The following is a 17259-nucleotide window of genomic DNA, read 5'->3' as shown; positions in this document are numbered from 1 at the left end:
CAATGATGACAGTACAACAAAATAACACTCAGAGAGCTCCTGGATCTACTTATATGAGTAGACGCCAGCTACATCTGTGTAGCCGTCTAGTCGATCTGTGGGACATGTTTTTCACAGTTTAAGTAATAGTTTCCTAGACTTTGACGTTCTTTACTTTGAGGTCCTCTCTTGCGCATGAGAGGGACGTCATCGTCTCGTTAAATATTTTGATGGTCTCTTGTCTCTTGTCTAAGTTGTGTAATAATTGCAAGCCCTTCGTCTCGCCATTCTGTCGGACCCATGTACCGACTCGCGATGAATCAGTCTTGCAGGACACGTTGATGGAAGCGGAAGCGAGAACGCAAACCTGTTGGTCAGTCAACGTTACAGTATGGATATGTTTGGGGTACTGCAAACAGTGACTTCGGCTTTCGCAGCCGGACACGGCGTATTGGACATGTCAGCTGTGCCCCCTGCTTGTGTGAACAAGCTTGAAGCAGAGCAACGTAATAGCTTGTAGCCTATCATGTTGAAGCAAGTACCATTAACTCCTATAACAAAAACGTGAAGTGCCGTCGACTCTCGGTATGTAGCAAGTCCGTTGTCCGTTGAATGCACGTCCATCTCACCTTGTCCGTACAAGCTTTATTGAGACCGTCCTCCTCCACGCTATAGGTCTCTATTAAGAAGTCTGCCTACGGGAGACAACCGTACAAGTAGATCGATAGTTTTGTTAGGGTACGCTCCGGAACCTCCAAACCTAAGTTTGACTGCACTCCTGCGTTCAATGCTATTATGATGTCTGTAATAACCCGCTAACAGACATACGCAGAAACGTACTGAGCATTCTGACCTACATGCACGCCATGCGGAACTAGCTTAAAGAGCCGAAATCATTTATACCGGCTAGGACAGAATGCATGTATGTCTCTCAAGGGCAGCGTTTCGAGAAGGATGATGATAGCAGATTAAACTGAACTAGACGAAGAGTCGGCGAAAGTATTATCTGCATCCGAGAGTGGCAACCACTCCTTAGGAAAGTCTTTGATGGTAGGTCGGACACCACGGCGAGCATATACATGCTCTCCCTTCCTAGCTTTCCTAGCCTTCGCCGTGAGATGTCGGCTATCAAGGGGAACATCTGCGAAAGTATCTCTGGTGTCCTAGACATAGTGGCTGGTATCAGAGCTAGGATGTTGGTTTCATACAAAGGCACCCACGTTAGCTTCGGTGAGCAACTTATCCAGTGTATCGCTGGCCCACTTCAAGTTCATGGCTGCTTTTGGGAAGTCTTCACAGGCAATTTTAAAGTATCCGTGCTCGCTGTTAGACTCATTCCTATCAACTCCTGAATTTGGCGGAGGATCTGGCGTCCAACGAGGCCCAGCCAGTAACTTGAATTTGTGGATCGCCGCAGTATCCTTTAGAGGTAGCTGGGCAAGGGGCACAACTATGGTGCGCTTGACATCCACAGGGTGCTGTTCGCCACCATACGATATGGAGCGTACAACAAGGGGCATTGACACGCTTGGTGGGATGAAAGGCTTCCGGTACGCTGCGGGGCGCGTCGTAAAGGGCCGGGACACACTAAGAGTGAACACTCACCGACCAGCTTTGGCATTTCATGCTCAATCAAGCGCATATAGTACAGCGCATGACGTTGTTGTTGGAACAACAGGTGACCAGCCATCGTCGTGTCGTCGTCTACGTCCTTCTCGATGTCATAATTTGCCAACTGCTGCATAGCGGCTGTATGAGTGGAGGGGGTAGCTGTACTTGACGCGGTTGGAGACCTGCGTGCCATGCGTGCGACGGCGGACGTATGGATGTTTCGAGCGACGGGGCGGCATGCCCAGGTGAGGACCATTGCTACAGCCACTGTGCGCTGTAGCCGCGACGAGTCGGACGCGCAACGGACGCGAGAGACAACTGAGCGGCTGCAGAAGCGCATAAACACGCGCAAATAACGCCTGCTAGATTCCCAATCTCGATCATCCTGGTCGGCGGACGCGATCACTGCGACCCGCTCGCATGCGCAGACATGGTGGTGAGCTGCTGCTTTCTGCGCATCCCTCCACTTACTGCTGAAGCCATGGAAGCGCCTTATGCTCTGTATAAAAGCAGACCTCGAGAATGTCACCGACCTTGCGCCTGTCTCAGACGCCTTCGAATATTTCTTCCAGGTTTGTTCATCTTGAGTTACAATCTCTGTGCTGCATCTATCCACACCCCTGTAGGTGAAATGTACGAGTTGCAACGAGGTTCATCCAAAGTTTGTAGCCCTAAACCGCTTGGTATGTATGTCTGACATGCACTGCGCCATATGCTCTCATAAGTACAACATTCGTAGGAGGAGCATGAGGTGTCCTCAGGCAAGAACAACACAGCACATTTTGTCTGGCGCTGTGGCTTGTGTAAACGCGAATCATTCGCAAAATTTGAGGCTCGGTCGGTAACCACCCCTTACTCCGCGGATGCGAATGGCCAGTTCGCACCATTTCTGACCGTCGATTGCCGTGGCCTCGAGTTTATAGGATTTGATCCCAGAGTGAGTCCTTGATATGGACTGCATCTTACACATCTAAGGATGACCAGGGAGTGTGGTCTTGTTCTGGACTTGACTCTGGGACCGTATTTGATGAGGTAGACCTCAGAGAAGGGGAATGGGTTGATTACGATGAAAAAGTCGCGTATAGTATAACTCTAGCGTCCTTGAAGTCCGTACTGACCTCTCTGCAGGCTGCCCTCCCCGTAGGAATCTCTAATATCGAGAGCCAATGGTCTAGGGCGTAGTTTTTCGCACGTAAGCCTCGGTGGCTTCCGTGTCCTTTGCGGTTTATGGTTGAAATATCTTGTTTTTTTCACCTCGTGTATAATCACAGTACATGATATTTGGTTGAAATACCTGCTCAGAAATTGTCGCACAGCCGAACGAGTATCCATTCAGTGGTTTCCCAGGCTTTTTTCTCCATGTGCACCGCTGGTACAACTTACTATCTACGGTGGACAGCTTGGGACGCCGGGGCTTTCACTTCATCCTTAGACGTTGTAATTTGGGCGCGATTTATCAGAGAACAAGCCAAGAGAATGTATTGGGCACTAATAATTGGGTAACATGCTACATGAGATTGCTGAATTTGATGAATGTGTGGATGGGATGTAATTGGAACATGCGCATGACAAAAATATAGCGTGGTATGCTAGTGGCAACGAAACACGCAGTGGAATGATAATGTCAGATAACCGCCACAAGATACAAAATTGCGAAGAAAACGAAGGTTAGAAATACCAAACGTAATGCGCCTGACTGTCCGAGAAGCAGCGCAGCCGCAATCACTTGAATCCATTGAAAACCCAGCCCGGCTGGAGCTCAAGATATGGATGCTTCTGTAATTCGGTCGCAGGGGGGCGTTGGTCCGGATCCCTAGTAATATGTGTCAGCAGCGCTTACTACAGGGCAAGTATTTGACTTACATGGCAAAACACTTTTGTCGAAAATCGTCTGCAAGAGGAGATAACTGAATATCCGGTGGTACCGGAGGTCCTTGCTTCGTTTGGTATAACTGTACATTGCCATCCATGAGTGCCATTTCGTGATACGGGGAGAGAGACTTACATGCAACAGGACCGCCATAGCCTCCCGTCCATTCCAAGGTCGTTGACCAGTCCACATTTCATAAACGACACATCCAACACTCCAGATATCAATCTTGGAATTATAACCCCCTTGCTGCGAGTTGATCACCTCGGGAGCCATCCAAAATACGGTACCTTGCATTGCTGTGTATGCGCCAGCATTGTTGATGTCGTCTGTACGTTTGGATATACCAAAATCAGATATCTTACAAACTCCACTTGTCTCGACCAAAATATTATCAGCCTTCAAGTCCTATCAATAAGAGATATCAGAGTGCTGGCGTTTTTATATTTCATCTAGAATTTTACCCGGTGAAGAATACCCTGAGAATGCAAATATTCCAAGCCTGCCAGTATTTGTCCAGTGAACGATTTTGTGACTTGTTCGTCAAATTTGCCATACTTGCGTAAGCAACTGGCGATAGATCCACCAGGTACATATTCAAGGAAACTAGAATGTAAATCATCAGAAAGACGAGGTAAAGTATGTTACGAGAAGGCATACATGCTTAGGAATGTCGGAGTCTCTTCGAATCCGAGGTACTGGACGATGTTCGAGTGGTCCAAATCTTTGAGAGTCTCGCTTTCCAATTTCAAAGCCTCGACAACGGTAACTTGGCGCGAGTCACTCTTGTCACTGGCGGTACGAGGCAGTTCCACTTGTTTCACGGCGATCATCTCTCCTGTTGTCGCATTCAGTGCTAGGTACACCTTGCCATATGTGCCCTTCCCAATGAGCTCCCCACGAACCCATCGGAAAATTGCTGTGGATCGACCAGTCAGTATGACGAGAATAGTATGAAATGAGGGTAACACATACGTGTAGCTGAGGAAGCAGGAGACGAGTCCGAAGGTACAGATGAGAGGTCTGATCTCGCCTGCTCTGAGGTAACTTCTTCTAACCGACTGCCCCATAACTTGGTGTTCCGTTTTCGCAAAGCTGCAGTGACAGACGAAGATCCCAATCGCGACGTACGATTCTTATGTTCCTCTGCAACAACACGGATGGACTTTTTGTGCTTGAAACGCTGTGGAGTTGGGATTGGATTCTCAGCAGATATCGGGGAAGAGCCCCCAGACGACATTTCAATCACAGGTCGATCCAAATCATGCTCGGGGAAATACTCTTCGAGGCGTTCCAAAACGTCTTCAGGGGGCGGACGGGGAGCCCAAGTGTAATCGTACTCGTTCTCAAACCGACTCGTGCGCGCACCCTGATGTTTCAGTGAGGTACCCGACGAGGCATAAGGGCGCTTAGTGGCACGGGAAAGAGGGAAAGGCTGAGGAATGTAATCAGGAGGGGCAGGAAAATTACTCGGCGGTGTTCTCGAGGTATCATACTTGCCAGGCAATCTGGGGGAGAGATTCTCTGTGCTGAGCTGCGGGATTGGCGGTCGTGTTGTACTTTTCGAAGTGTCAGCCGGAGTCTGCTGTCGTGAATTTTGATGACTTTCACCAGCCCTGTCAGGCTTTTTCGCCCACAAGTCATCATCGCAGTCCGATTCGTCGTCGTCGGGCATGTTGGTCGAATTTATCAGAGTTGATGAAGTCGTATAGTCCGACGAGGAAGGCTGATGCGACGATGATGATTGGGAAGGAGGTGACTTGACAGATGCAGACCAAGGCTTCAATGTCCCTTCCATAGCATTCTCGTCAATAAGACTTGCCCAATGTGAGAACTCATCACGTCTCGTCGTAGCAATGGCCTCCGACGCCCCATCCTCTTCAATAATGCCACGCCCAGGACTTATAAGAGACGGCTCCTGCTTAATAGGAGGTGAGCCGACCATCCTCATCTCGTTGTCTCGGCCATCGTATTGTGTTGACGATACCGCCGGACTGCGAGGAGGTGTACGAGGTCCGCGTCTAAGGTGCTTAGAGGGACTAGACGAGCCATTGGGAAATTCGATGCGTTGCTCAGTGCGAGGGACAGGAATCGGTCTAGATAGTGTCGGCACACCGTCGTCACGGTATAATCCGTTTCGCGCAGATGCACTAGGACTCGAATAAGAGTGGGACGGCGCATGTGACGACACAGCAGTGGAAATATCCGGGGTACTGTCAGAAGCTTTCGGATTAGGATGAGTGCGCTGCTGGCGAGGCAGGGTACTTCCTCTATCATCAAGGGCAGAATGTGGCCGCGGGATTGGTTCTTGATCGGGTAGCGATGATAAACCGACAACCCCTCCCCCGAATGATTGACTAGGCGAATAGCCGGGCGAAACCAGGCCACGAGAGGTGGAATATAAGGGCGAAGTCACACCTCTGGTCCCATACGATCTAGCGACTGATATATCACGGCTAGAATCTATATGCACAGTGGGGGTGACTTCGGTAGTGGATTTGGACGAAGTGGCCTGCGCGGTAGTGCCGCTCATACCATTGCTACCACCAGTAGATGGTCGGGTAACCAAAGGAGGAGCTGGTTGTGAGGGCCGAGTACGCCCAGGCACAAGACTCGGAGGATGCGGCGGTGATTGTTGCTGCTGCTTGGACGCAGATCGCAAATCATTGAAGCTTTTTAACGTGCGTAACACGGAGGGCGACTGTGGCTTTGACTCAGCTTTACCAGGTCCCACAGGCTCTTTCCAAGTAACAGCCCAGGTTGGCGGAACCTGACGACCCTGGAGTTTCTTGCTATGACTACGGGACTCGCCTGATCCTCCAGATGCTGCAGCGCTACGAAGGATGGGGTTAAACCTTGGAGAAGCCCCATATCGCGGAGAACGTTCTTGGGGAGTGGTAGGTCGACCTCCTGCATAATTGCTGACCGGAAGATCGCCCGGTACCATCGTCCATCCATCAACCGAGACCTCGAAGTGATTCTTCCCGCGACGAATCCCTCCGTCCTTGCGTGACTGGCCATCTCTTCGCTTCGAGCGCTCTCGGTCCTGTCTATCACCTTCCTCCTTTTCTTGCTGCGCACGACGTGGCCGCTCAGAAGGCGAAGTGATAGTGTCGCTCGTAGCACTGTCGGGGCTAACCACAGAAGGTATGGTCCTCCGTAAACCCCGTTCGGAATACTGAGTCTTCTCAGGCGGTAAGACAAGCGGAGCAGTTGGCACAAGCCCACGAGGCGTATCAGCGCCCATCTGGGGCGACTCCGCTGTGGCATAGGGAAACGTGAGGTCAGGAGAGTGCATGCCATTTGGAGACTGGGGCCGGTGGGGGACTGTGTGCGTAAGCCTGCTCTGCGGTAACCTACGACGCGCTTCCCAGTCAGGATGGTCCAAATCGTCAGATCCGGACGCTTCATAACCAGTTACAGCTTCCTGCAATAGCTGCTCACTAGCCGACGACTGACTTCCATGTCTTGACCTTGAACGCTTCCTCACGGGATGTAAGGGATACAAACCGTGTGGTGGTAGGACAGGAGGAGGGACGGTGAACACCGTAGGTGAGACTAGAATAGGATCGTGCGAAGGCTCGTGGACTGGGGCAGCCGAGTGAGCAACTAAAAGCTTAAGAGACCCTTTGTCATCGCCTTGCGCACGGTAAAGGTCGAATAGCTGCTCATCCGTCAGCGCTTCACCAATCGCGTATCCTTCAATTTCCGTGCGATAGATCGAGTGGCGAAGCTGTTCTTCATCAGGTATCTGTAGCTATGCGAAGATGAGAAAGCAGTTACAGGCTATAGCTCAAGAAGAGTACCTTAGAGAAGATACATTCTCGTATGAACGCAGGAGTCATGGCACCACTGACATCAACTTTAGAAAAGTTTTCCGAATCTTTAGTAACAAACAATATAATGCTCTCATTCGGATTGGTACTATATACCAGGTTAGAGTGTGGTGCATAACAGTCAGGCGTAGACGTTGTGGGAGACTGTCCGTGTCATCAGCTATCACATCCCCCTTCTGATAACTAGAAACTACACGCACGCTGGAGGGCCTGCTGTTGTTGGATGATCGGCGGCCATGACCTGATCGCTGCAGGTGGGATTTGAGGTTAGGGAATTTGATATGGCGAGATGTGGAGGGAGGCGTTCCATCACTACGGTCTTGAGTCTGTAAGATTGTTGTGTCTTGTCTGATAGTACCCTCCCCGGATAGATCTACAGGGGGGAGGGATTGCCCCGGTGTACTTGGAGGAGGGGTTGACTCAAACGCAGGCGAACTGGTGCTAGAAGGGGATGAAAGAGCGGGATTGGACGGATTGGACCGCGAAGATGGATAGCAATGTCTTTGCTCTGGGATGATAGTAGTGAGCGGTGGAGGTATATGAGGTGCAGAAGAGCTCTGCGATCTGTCGCCAATGATAGCATGGGACGGACTGGGGAGAGGACGAAAATGATAGTTGTTGGGAGCGGGCTGTGAGCTGGATGCTTGCCCGTGTTCATCGTCGCTACTCGATCTTTCTGGACTTGGATTGTTGACGACGAGGATACGAGGCCTAGGCTTTCGGTTCGGAGGGAGGGCGGACCTGGTGTCGTCGGACATGGTGCCGGCGAGGCAGACGGTGGAACAAGGGGGAGACTAGTCGTACAATGAAGGAAAGAAAAGGAGGGCGTTGACGGAGACCAGCCAACGTCAACTTTGTCGCGGGCACACGGAGTGCAGACGACCCAGGTGGAGGACAAAGCCACGGACGAGAGAGCGTCGTCGAGCTAAACGACGAAGGGCGACCGAGCAAGGCGTTGCGGCCAGTGGCAGGCACTAGAGCTTGCCGGCGGCGCTGACTAAGCACGGGACAACCGAGGGTCCGCCATCGACCAGCGCCAACGAACACTCATCCTCTTTCACCGGGGCCGTCGCCCGTGGCCTCGTCTGCGGCTTATCACTCTCACTCAGCCCCTTCTCTTCCACGTCGAACACACCCTCAGGTCGCGCAGCTTTCATATCGCCCATATCGCCGCCTCAAGGCTGCCATCCCCCGTGGCAATACTCATCAGCAGCCCATGAGGTCTCCTCCCGCACCCTCCACAGGTGTCCTGCTGAAACCGGGGCGCCTTCACCTAGCCCCGTGACAGTACGACCGTCGACATTGCGATTCTCATCATTCACCCTCCGGATCAATGCGAATACAGTGAAAGATCCAGATAAGCAGTGCACAGCGCCGTTGCCATGAAAACAGTACAGTCTCCGATAGAGCTCCACCACCAAAATCACTTGCTCTCGTATGTAAATGACCCGTCCGACATGTTCAACTAGATATACGTGAGCGCGGCACACGAAATTATTCTTCAAAGTACCATACCTTGGGGAACTCTGCACGCTCACTCAGCATGCTCTCTCCCCAGGAGAGCACTTTGAGCAAGCCAATCAGCTTCGCTTCTTTGCCCTGACTAAGACTTTCCAATACAGCTGCATTCACTTCCCCTGCAGTCTTCATTCGCTGCGCTGGCGATAAAAGCTCGCTAATGGCCGTAGGTGCAAGTGGCGAGGACTGAAATGCCAACAGTGTCATGGTTCTTTCGAGTTCAGACAGAAACTCCGGGCTCTCTTCCCCTCTCGGAGCCAACTCTTCTTGCGCAAATTGAAGTGCTTCGGTAATATTGCCCTCACGGATGTATTCAATAAGTTTCTGTTGTTGCAACTTAAAATATAGCGCTTGATTTGTATCCAGTATCTGACACATTAGGTGTTAGCTTGACTCTTACAGAAGCCACAACGGAAATGAAGGATATCATATTGAAGACTGAAGTTTTGGTGTAAAATTCTCATCACCGACCCGGATAAGCCCGGGTCTGAGAGTGGTGCATGAAAGGTTTAATCATCCGCATCGCTCTGCCCCATAACAAGAAAGCTAGAGGTAACTAGATGCTCACCTCGGGATTCAAGTCATTTATTCGTGTAATCGCGTCGCTGACATCCCCGCGATGTAGCGCCTCGCGAATGTTCATTCTACTCTCGATGCTGTCAAAGTCCACGGGTGACTCCATCCCAGTTTCCCGGCTGAATTCCTCCGCAGCGCTCTTGTAGCCCTCGATAACAAGATAGTCCATGACAAGACGATTCAGGTCACTAGGGTGAGAATAATCAGACACTATACAGGGCGCAAAACGTGCAGGACTCGTAGGAAGATATCAGATAATACATGCAATTATTCAAATCTCCATTTTTCGAAGAAGTCAGAGAGATTCCCAATTAAACATTCATCATATACCCCCCACATGGATGCGCGAAATAAAACCTGAGAATTTGACTCACTGTTTAGTGACATGGACATCATGGAGTCGCCTTTCCCACTCTTCCTGATACACTTTCTGCATGAACTAGTTACATGAGCGTGAAACTTGCGCGCAATGCATAGAGGAGTGACGCCAACGTACCGTGGAGGTTGCAAAAGTGTGGTAGCGAAGATTTATGGAGAGCGGTACTTTAGGGCAGACATCCCGAAGCACATATGTTCAAGCGCCAGTGTCACACAAGCGCCGGCGAACATGCATGTGAATATATAAGTCCCAGTCAACAAATACTTGCGTTTCGGCTCACAGATATCGTATGGGGTGGAACCTATATAGATTTCGGTCACTACTTCTACCGGGCACGAGCGACAGCCCTGTTTATGTACTCATGGAGCTAAGAGATTACAAGCAACGACGCAACTGAACCATGAGTACTGAGTACGTCTCAAAATTTGAAACATATGCAAGAAGTACATCTTCCTGAACGGCGAAAAACCTTCAACGCCAACTCCCAACGAGCGTATCGATCGACACACATGGTCGGTTTCAGACAAAAGGCCTTTGGATGTGTGTGCAATATCATGACTTAGACACGATGCCTCCAGACTTGAGGATGTCAAAGAAATCATCCTGTCCAATGGATACTGCGGGGGTAGCATAAGATAGATAATGGCACTTAGCTTGTGTTGCCACTTACATTCTTTCTCTCTTCCCACAATAAAATCCTTCTCCTTGCCCCGCTTGCTCGATCTCTCCTTTCCAATTTTAGGTGCAGGTAAAGTAGGCTTTCCGGAACCTCTTTGCGCCTTTGCTTCATCAGCCGCAACAGAAGACGCAGCCTGGGTATGTTGTATTGCGTTAAAAAGTCTGACCACTGGGACAGAATGAGAATGACATCAAACCCGCTGATTGTTAGCTAAAGATACGCACCACCCCTTTGAGCAACCTTTCTCAAAACCCTCTCGCCCTCTCCTCCCCAACCACCAATGACATCTCTGATTCTCCCCTTCTCTTCTTTTTCCTTTTTTTCGACTTGCAATATCTTCCGGCCCTGCATCTCAAGCTTTTCATCATTGCGCTTTCTCGAAACCGATGGCTTAAGTGATAGGGGCAATCCTGACGGTGCATCCGTGCTCAACAGAGATTGTAGAGTCGCACCAAATTGTGTCACATCTGTAGCCCGGCGCTTCCGCTTCAAAGTTTTCTTCGATTTTGCTCTCTTTGCCTCAGCAATTTCATCCTCCGTATCCGGAGAGGAACTGGCTTCACTCCCTGATGGCACATCGGAGCTAGAAGCACCGACAGAGGCTGCATCATTATCGCTCTGCGGACTAGCTGTTGGTAATGATTGGTCGTTCGAGATTTTCCGTCGCTTGGCAGCGAGCATAGAGAAGTCGTGATGAATAGAAAATGTGGATTGTTGCGAGAGTGTGTGCGGAGACTACAGAACTGCGTCCCAACGGACAGAGCGGGTAGGCGGACAGGTACTTGAAAATCCGAAAGAAGCAAGTGTGATCGAGTTCAGCCACCGACTTTTCATAGGCGCCCGCAAAGCCACAGGATACTACGGTCAAGTTCTCGTTTAGACCAAGCGTACTGACGGGTCAACTTCCTGTGTCTGCCTTTCTCCTCTCGGATAGTTTTCTGGAGCTCTATCTTCTGCTTTCGTATCACTCGATTAGAATAGCTCGCTCAGTGGCGGAGTCGGATCCCGTTGCTGCGTGGTTTCCAGCCACCCCGACTTGAATAGCAATCTCCACCAACGGACACGCGACCACTCGTTCCAGCGATCTGTTACACTCATTTTGGGATCATACGATGGTTGTGTCGTCTGTTGCTCCAGTCGACCTGACTGTAGAACCGGATCTGCAGCCTCTATACCCGACACCATCACAGATTGCCCATCTTCTGTCGCCTTATGTTGGGCTCTCACCGCAACAGAAGGCAGAACTGGTGTCTCATAGCTTGACACGCGCCTGCCAATTTGGAGACATGCTACTTCTCTCTCATCTGCTCACCGATCCTAATGCCCATCCGTACGTGGACCTCGGGAAGCAGGACGAAGATGGCCTCGGTCTCATCAGTGCAACTATATTGGGCTTTGGTTCTGAATCGGAGCGAGACATAGAGCGAGAGGAATGTGTTAGGTTGCTCATATCTGAGGGATGTGACGCAAACGTTGCAGACAAGGGTCTGTTGTTGGTTCTAATTCCGTTGGAACCACGAATTAATATTGAGATGGCAGCTGGTTGGAGCCCCCTTCACTACGCTGCCCTGGTTTCTCCCCCGACTCTAGTCTCACACCTTCTGACGCATGGTGCATCACCCTTTTCCTTGACTCGACGCAAACTCACGGCTCTTGACATTGTTACCGCACATTCCACTGTTCCCGGAAGGGAGGATGTTTCCCTTCTACTCGAGGAAGCAATGCGCGAAGAAGGGTGGAAGGGTGGAAGGAAGGAGGAACAACGGCGGTTACTGGAGAAGCGGACCCGCCGGCTAGGGAAGAGGAAAAATGTCCAGCATGACATTGAGAAGACATTAGACATTCCCTCAAGCTGGTGGGGTGGACCTCCAGAATCCTCCTTAGATTCGGATTCGGAGGATGAAGAAGAGATGTTGGATGAGACCTGCTACGTAAGTAGTCCTTCTAATTCACCGACGTGTCCTTGACATGCCAAGTAGACACCACCACCAGACTATACCTCCATGCTGGTCTTCTCTCCAATGGCATTGCCTGATATCTTCCAATCACTGATCGTGTCTTTCGAACCATCCTTGAGGAACTCCGAACCAGCAAATGCCCTGTATATGCTGGCCCGATTTGCTTGTCTTACCTGTGATCATAATTGGCTCGAGGACTTAATTATTGGAGCAACAGATACCATCGAAGAAACTTTCTTTGTAAGTGTATTGCTTTCATCTTGGGTCAAGTGGCCAAACAGTACCTAGAACCGGGCGGACGATGCACCCACCCTCGTTTTCTGGCTTTACAATACCACCGTTTGGTTGCACCTCATGCGATGCGACAATGCCATCAATGAGACGTGCGAAATGCTGGGGCAGTTTGCACATATAGAGGAGATTCTTAATTCGGTCTTTGGTGAGTTTTTGAAAAAAACAGTACTCTTCTGGGCTTGATAGTGTATGTCTCTCAGTGTTCATCATACGCCTTGCGGAGAGGAAAATCGATCAGCTGCTTGACGCGGCACTTCTTGATTACTCCCCCCTCTCGACTGAGTTTGAGTCGATACAATTCGAGTCCGAGTGGTCCTTTCTTCGTTCTTTTGGAAATAAGAAAAAGACAGCCGGTCAACCGCCTAGAGGTGGCGCGCCGGCTTCGCCGAATAATGGCAGCAGACCACCCTCTCCCCCTCCGCCGACGTCGACATCGCCTACAAATTCGCGTAGTTTTGCTTCGCTACGGCAGACCTTCACTCGTGCACGTGGTACCTCTAGCTCCGCACCCCTACAGTCTCTTTTTGCAGATAATTTTGCTCCCTCGACTTCCCCCCAGCCATCACCGAAAGACATTACTGCATTTATTACAGCTCTCCACACCCTTCTACATCTTTCTGGGATCAATCCCGCTATGATAATCCAGCTATGGTCCCAAGTTATGTACTGGACAGCATGTAAGGCGTGTTTCATTCATGGTCAGTAGACTGAGTAACATGTAAGCAGGTGAGACATTCAACCGTGTTCTGACACGGAAGAAGTACTTGTGCCGGTGTGTTCATCTCAAAATAATCATCTGCGTGTGCCATATTGACACACATTCGCAGATCGAAAGCTGTACAGATTAGTATGAACCTCAGCGTTCTGGAGGAATGGATCGGTGAGATGCAACTGCCCCGTGGCGTTGTGTCACACTTCGCTCCAGTTAAGGATCTCTTAACTTGGCTGCAGGTAAGACCCCCGCAGCTACGCCCGGTCCATTCTGCTCAGAAAAATCAGGGACTCTCCTCCATTACTGAGTTCCCTAATCTCATCGCTACGGTACAAACCCTCAAAAATTTGAATCCGTTGCAGGTACGACCATATACTACTACATCGAGTGCTATGTGCAGTGAACGGCTGACCTTATTCTGAAGATGCGCCGTGCTGTGCGTGATTACAGATACGAAGTAAATGAACCCCGAATGACCGAAGAGTGCAGCCAATACCTTGCACAATTGCAGAAAGACTGGGAAAGGCATCGCATTAAGCTGGGCGTTGAAGCTCTGCGCAAAGAGGTATGTGCGATGACTGAGTTTTCAACCTTGTTTCATACTTCCCTATCTTAGATCGGAGAGCGGGAACGCGAGCGAGAACGAGAAGAAAGCGCCAGTGTGTCTCCGTCCTTGGACGAAGGATCAGAGAGCCCAGCGCCAGCGCCGCCCCCAGAGAGCTGGGTTGCACAACGAAGCATCGACGCGCTATTCGATCGGACATGGGAGAAGTCTTCGTGGGAACCTGCAAAAGCTCCAGAGTCCCTCGGGGAGCTCATGGACTCTAGATTCATGCTCCCCCTTCTGCTTCCCTCAGATCCTCGAATGCTAGGTGCCGTTCCCGTCAGCCGGTCGGATCTCAAAGAAAAGCGACATACCTCGCGGACAAGCCAGGACTCCACGACGAGTCGAGCAAGTTTTGGAGGGCGTGGCGCCATGGAATGGAAGCTCAAGAGCAAGAAATTGCGTGACGTCGGGACGAGCACACTGCGATATGTTGACGGACACCGGGCGATAAGACGGTGGACACGGCCGGACGAAGGGGAGGAAGATGACTGGGACCAGCCACCGCCATATTCGATGGATGATATTCAGCCGGCTCACGGAGATCTGTCGGTGGACACATCGATGCATTTTACACCTCTGACTCGAAAACCGTCTGTACGAAGCCGGGGTCGAGCTAGTGCCATCAGCGACCCGATGGACAGTGAGTGAAACTGAATGGGACTTGATTTGGGGTGATGTACGATGTCTATACTGCTGGATATGTCGGAAGGCTGTAGAATAGTTGTTATCTTTTGCATCTAATTTATCTTTGTCTGACCTGTGACTCGTGAGGAGCGCGAGCGGCAGCAAGCAGCCATCAGATTGAGATTCAAAGTCCGCGGCTTGGCAGCTGATCAAGGTCGGAACTGTACTGCCTGCCTCCGCGCCTCGCTTTCTCTTTCCTCTTCCGTGCTCAGCCCTTTTCTCTTCTCACTCGTTCGACACGATAATGACCTCTGAGGCCGCATTTCCAGTTCGTCAACACTCTAATTACTCCATTAATCACAGCAGCAGGTCTGCGCGGCCCGGTCACAGCTACAGTGGGTCAACTGCGCAATTACTTCCGAATGATGCAAACCACTCAGAAAACACGGACCCTTACGATGAGCCATACAATCCTGTATATGGGCCTGCGTACGCGAAGGACTACAGCTACAACCCTGACGGCTACAACTCGACCGACAGCGTCACTCTCGGCGGAAAGCCGAATGATGCTGCCAATGCTGGACCCGGCGAACTATACGGAAAGCCAGAGGCTTACCATGCTCAAGGTGTGCAAATATTGTGTTGAACAATCTGCACGCGTTTCTTACCACCTTTCGCAGAGTATTCTGGGCCGTTTACTGTGCCCCCTCGACAGTCACCTCTGGAGGAGCCCAATATGTTTCAGAGATACTTCGGTCTTTATCCTCTTGAGCAGCGCATATCAGACAAGCGGCGTGGGGTTGGTGTGCAGAAGCGGGCATACGTCGGTGTGTATTTTGTTATTCCGAGGACGAGTGAAGAAGCTCAGCTCAACAAATACCAGTCTGGATGCTTACTCTCGCTATGCTCGGTGTTTTGATTTACGAGTTGGTAGTGAACGACAAAGCACAAGGCACGCCAATATCGTTCAAGGTATGTGAACGTTCATTTGAGAAAGGCACGTAACAAACGTTCCAGTGAAGCCAGCGGTCAATCCCATGCTCGGTCCATCCGGGAGCGCACTGATCAACCTTGGTGCGCGTTTTCCGGCGTGCATGAAAATAGTCTCGGGTATTCCTCTCAGCACAGAGCTTCCATGTGCGTTCTAGATGAGCGGGTTGACGAATCTTTACTGATGTTCTTGGCATAGGCTTGAACGACACAGCCAATCCCGTTACTTCAGCATGTCCCCTAGAAGATGTCTGTGGCTTCGGGGGCTTTCACGACGAGACGCCGAATCAATGGTTCAGGTAGCCATTTTTCGCCCGTAAATCAACCGTACACTTGGCCCATAATTATTTTCAGGTTCATTACACCTATATTTCTTCACGCGGGAATAATACATTATTTGTTGAATATGTTGGCACAGACGACTGTCTCTGCGCAAGTAAGTACATTTTCCGTCTCTTTCCTGCGTTTGACATTTACATTTATAGGTTGAGCGGGAAATGGGATCTGTTTTCTTCCTTGTCTTGTATATCGCATCTGGAACGTTCGGGTGGGAGCGTATTTTCCTAGCATGGCAAAGGGAAGCTCATGTCTCACGTAGGAATGTCCTGGGGGGGAACTTTGCCCTCGTTGGGCAGCCGTCTGTTGGAGCTAGTGGCGCAATCTTTGGGACTACGGCGGTCGGTGTCATATGCTATTCTGCCCCAGAATCATGGACTGAATGGTCACTGCAGATTGCATGGATTGATCTGTTCGCGCATTGGAGATATCAATATCGACCAGGCACGAAGGTGGGGTACTCTGGTCTAGGCCTTGGTCATTGAGTTCTGACGTCGGCATTAGCTTGCATGGATGGTTGTCGAGCTTGTCATCGGTGTCGGTCTGGGATTCATTCCATGTGAGTTACGTCTAGCCCGGTCGTCGCCACATGATCTGATCTGTTTTCATAGACGTCGACAATTTTGGTTAGATCATATGGTTGTTTTTTTGGCTAGTCAATACATGATGCTGACTATAGATGTCTCTTAGCTCACCTCGGCGGACTGCTGATGGGGCTGCTCGTGGGAATGGCGTTTTATCCCATCATCAGTCCATCGGCGAGACATAGAACTATAGTTATTACTCTCAGGCTCATTGCTATACCAGTCGCCATCGTCCTTTTTGTCGTCCTCATTCGCAATTTCTACACGTCAAATCCATATGCAGGTATGTGTGCCTAGAATGCCGCTCCTCGATTCGTGACTGACGCCGTGAATAGCGTGTTCATGGTGCCGATACCTCTCATGCATTCCTACGTCTTCCAACGGCTATTGTAAAGGGTATGTTTCTTCGTTCGTCTTTCACACGTGAACAGCGTTGATTGATCGATTATCAGGACTGGTATGTTCCCGGCTCATTTGCTTACAGATTACAGGTCATGACATTTTGTGCAGGCTTATCGTCGTCCTCTTCGGGATCAATCTGAGCGCGCGGAGTTTTATCCGCTCATATTTCGCGTGCGCCATAATTTCTGTCCAATAATAACTTCAGCGGACTTTGTTCATGATACCGCGCACGGCCTTGGTTCTGTTCAGTATATTTACGTGTTGCGGCGGACGCTGTTGGACTGGACGTTGTCCGCATAATGTT

The 17259-nt window shown here is 50.4% G+C and overlaps 6 protein-coding genes across 6 annotated transcripts; 2 read left to right on the top strand and 4 right to left on the bottom strand.

Moving 5' to 3' along the window:
- Window positions 1–947: 947 nt before the first annotated feature.
- FIBRA_00280 (uncharacterized protein) lies at window positions 948–1846 on the bottom strand (the record flags this gene model as incomplete). Its single annotated transcript, XM_012322179.1, has 3 exons — window positions 948–1142; window positions 1200–1534; window positions 1585–1846. The coding sequence occupies 3 exons, from the start codon at window positions 1844–1846 to the stop codon at window positions 948–950; spliced, it is 792 nt and encodes a 263-aa protein (XP_012177569.1).
- Window positions 1847–2084: 238 nt separating this feature from the next.
- FIBRA_00279 (uncharacterized protein) lies at window positions 2085–2734 on the top strand (the record flags this gene model as incomplete). The annotated part of the gene is made up of 5 exons (XM_012322178.1): window positions 2085–2162; window positions 2217–2273; window positions 2330–2527; window positions 2575–2669; window positions 2719–2734. The coding sequence occupies 5 exons, from the start codon at window positions 2085–2087 to the stop codon at window positions 2732–2734; spliced, it is 444 nt and encodes a 147-aa protein (XP_012177568.1).
- A 578-nt stretch (window positions 2735–3312) lies between these two features.
- Window positions 3313–8054, bottom strand: FIBRA_00278 (uncharacterized protein; the record flags this gene model as incomplete). The annotated part of the gene is made up of 8 exons (XM_012322177.1): window positions 3313–3403; window positions 3454–3542; window positions 3596–3868; window positions 3925–4066; window positions 4121–4379; window positions 4436–7217; window positions 7267–7440; window positions 7497–8054. 8 exons carry the CDS (start codon window positions 8052–8054, stop codon window positions 3313–3315), a joined length of 4368 nt encoding a protein of 1455 aa, XP_012177567.1.
- Window positions 8055–8719: 665 nt separating this feature from the next.
- Window positions 8720–9559, bottom strand: FIBRA_00277 (uncharacterized protein; the record flags this gene model as incomplete). Its single annotated transcript, XM_012322176.1, has 3 exons — window positions 8720–8761; window positions 8812–9183; window positions 9383–9559. 3 exons carry the CDS (start codon window positions 9557–9559, stop codon window positions 8720–8722), a joined length of 591 nt encoding a protein of 196 aa, XP_012177566.1.
- A 762-nt stretch (window positions 9560–10321) lies between these two features.
- Window positions 10322–11129, bottom strand: FIBRA_00276 (uncharacterized protein; the record flags this gene model as incomplete). Its single annotated transcript, XM_012322175.1, has 3 exons — window positions 10322–10386; window positions 10440–10616; window positions 10673–11129. 3 exons carry the CDS (start codon window positions 11127–11129, stop codon window positions 10322–10324), a joined length of 699 nt encoding a protein of 232 aa, XP_012177565.1.
- Window positions 11130–11560: 431 nt separating this feature from the next.
- Window positions 11561–17051, top strand: FIBRA_00275 (uncharacterized protein; the record flags this gene model as incomplete). Its single annotated transcript, XM_012322174.1, has 23 exons — window positions 11561–12379; window positions 12428–12646; window positions 12695–12845; window positions 12901–13377; window positions 13427–13472; window positions 13528–13651; window positions 13700–13774; window positions 13837–13977; window positions 14029–14659; window positions 15084–15269; window positions 15324–15470; window positions 15527–15615; window positions 15666–15780; window positions 15833–15932; window positions 15988–16069; window positions 16119–16180; window positions 16232–16310; window positions 16365–16421; window positions 16474–16528; window positions 16581–16595; window positions 16660–16836; window positions 16889–16949; window positions 17006–17051. 23 exons carry the CDS (start codon window positions 11561–11563, stop codon window positions 17049–17051), a joined length of 3954 nt encoding a protein of 1317 aa, XP_012177564.1.
- Between the last annotated feature and the right edge of the window lie 208 nt (window positions 17052–17259).

Source organism: Fibroporia radiculosa (genome assembly GCF_000313525.1).
Source record: "Fibroporia radiculosa TFFH 294 genomic supercontigs, scaffold108, whole genome shotgun sequence".
Classification (NCBI taxonomy): Eukaryota; Fungi; Basidiomycota; class Agaricomycetes; order Polyporales; family Fibroporiaceae; genus Fibroporia; species Fibroporia radiculosa.
Note: the sequence above shows the minus strand (reverse complement) of the source record. Positions and strands in the feature narration are given on the sequence as shown.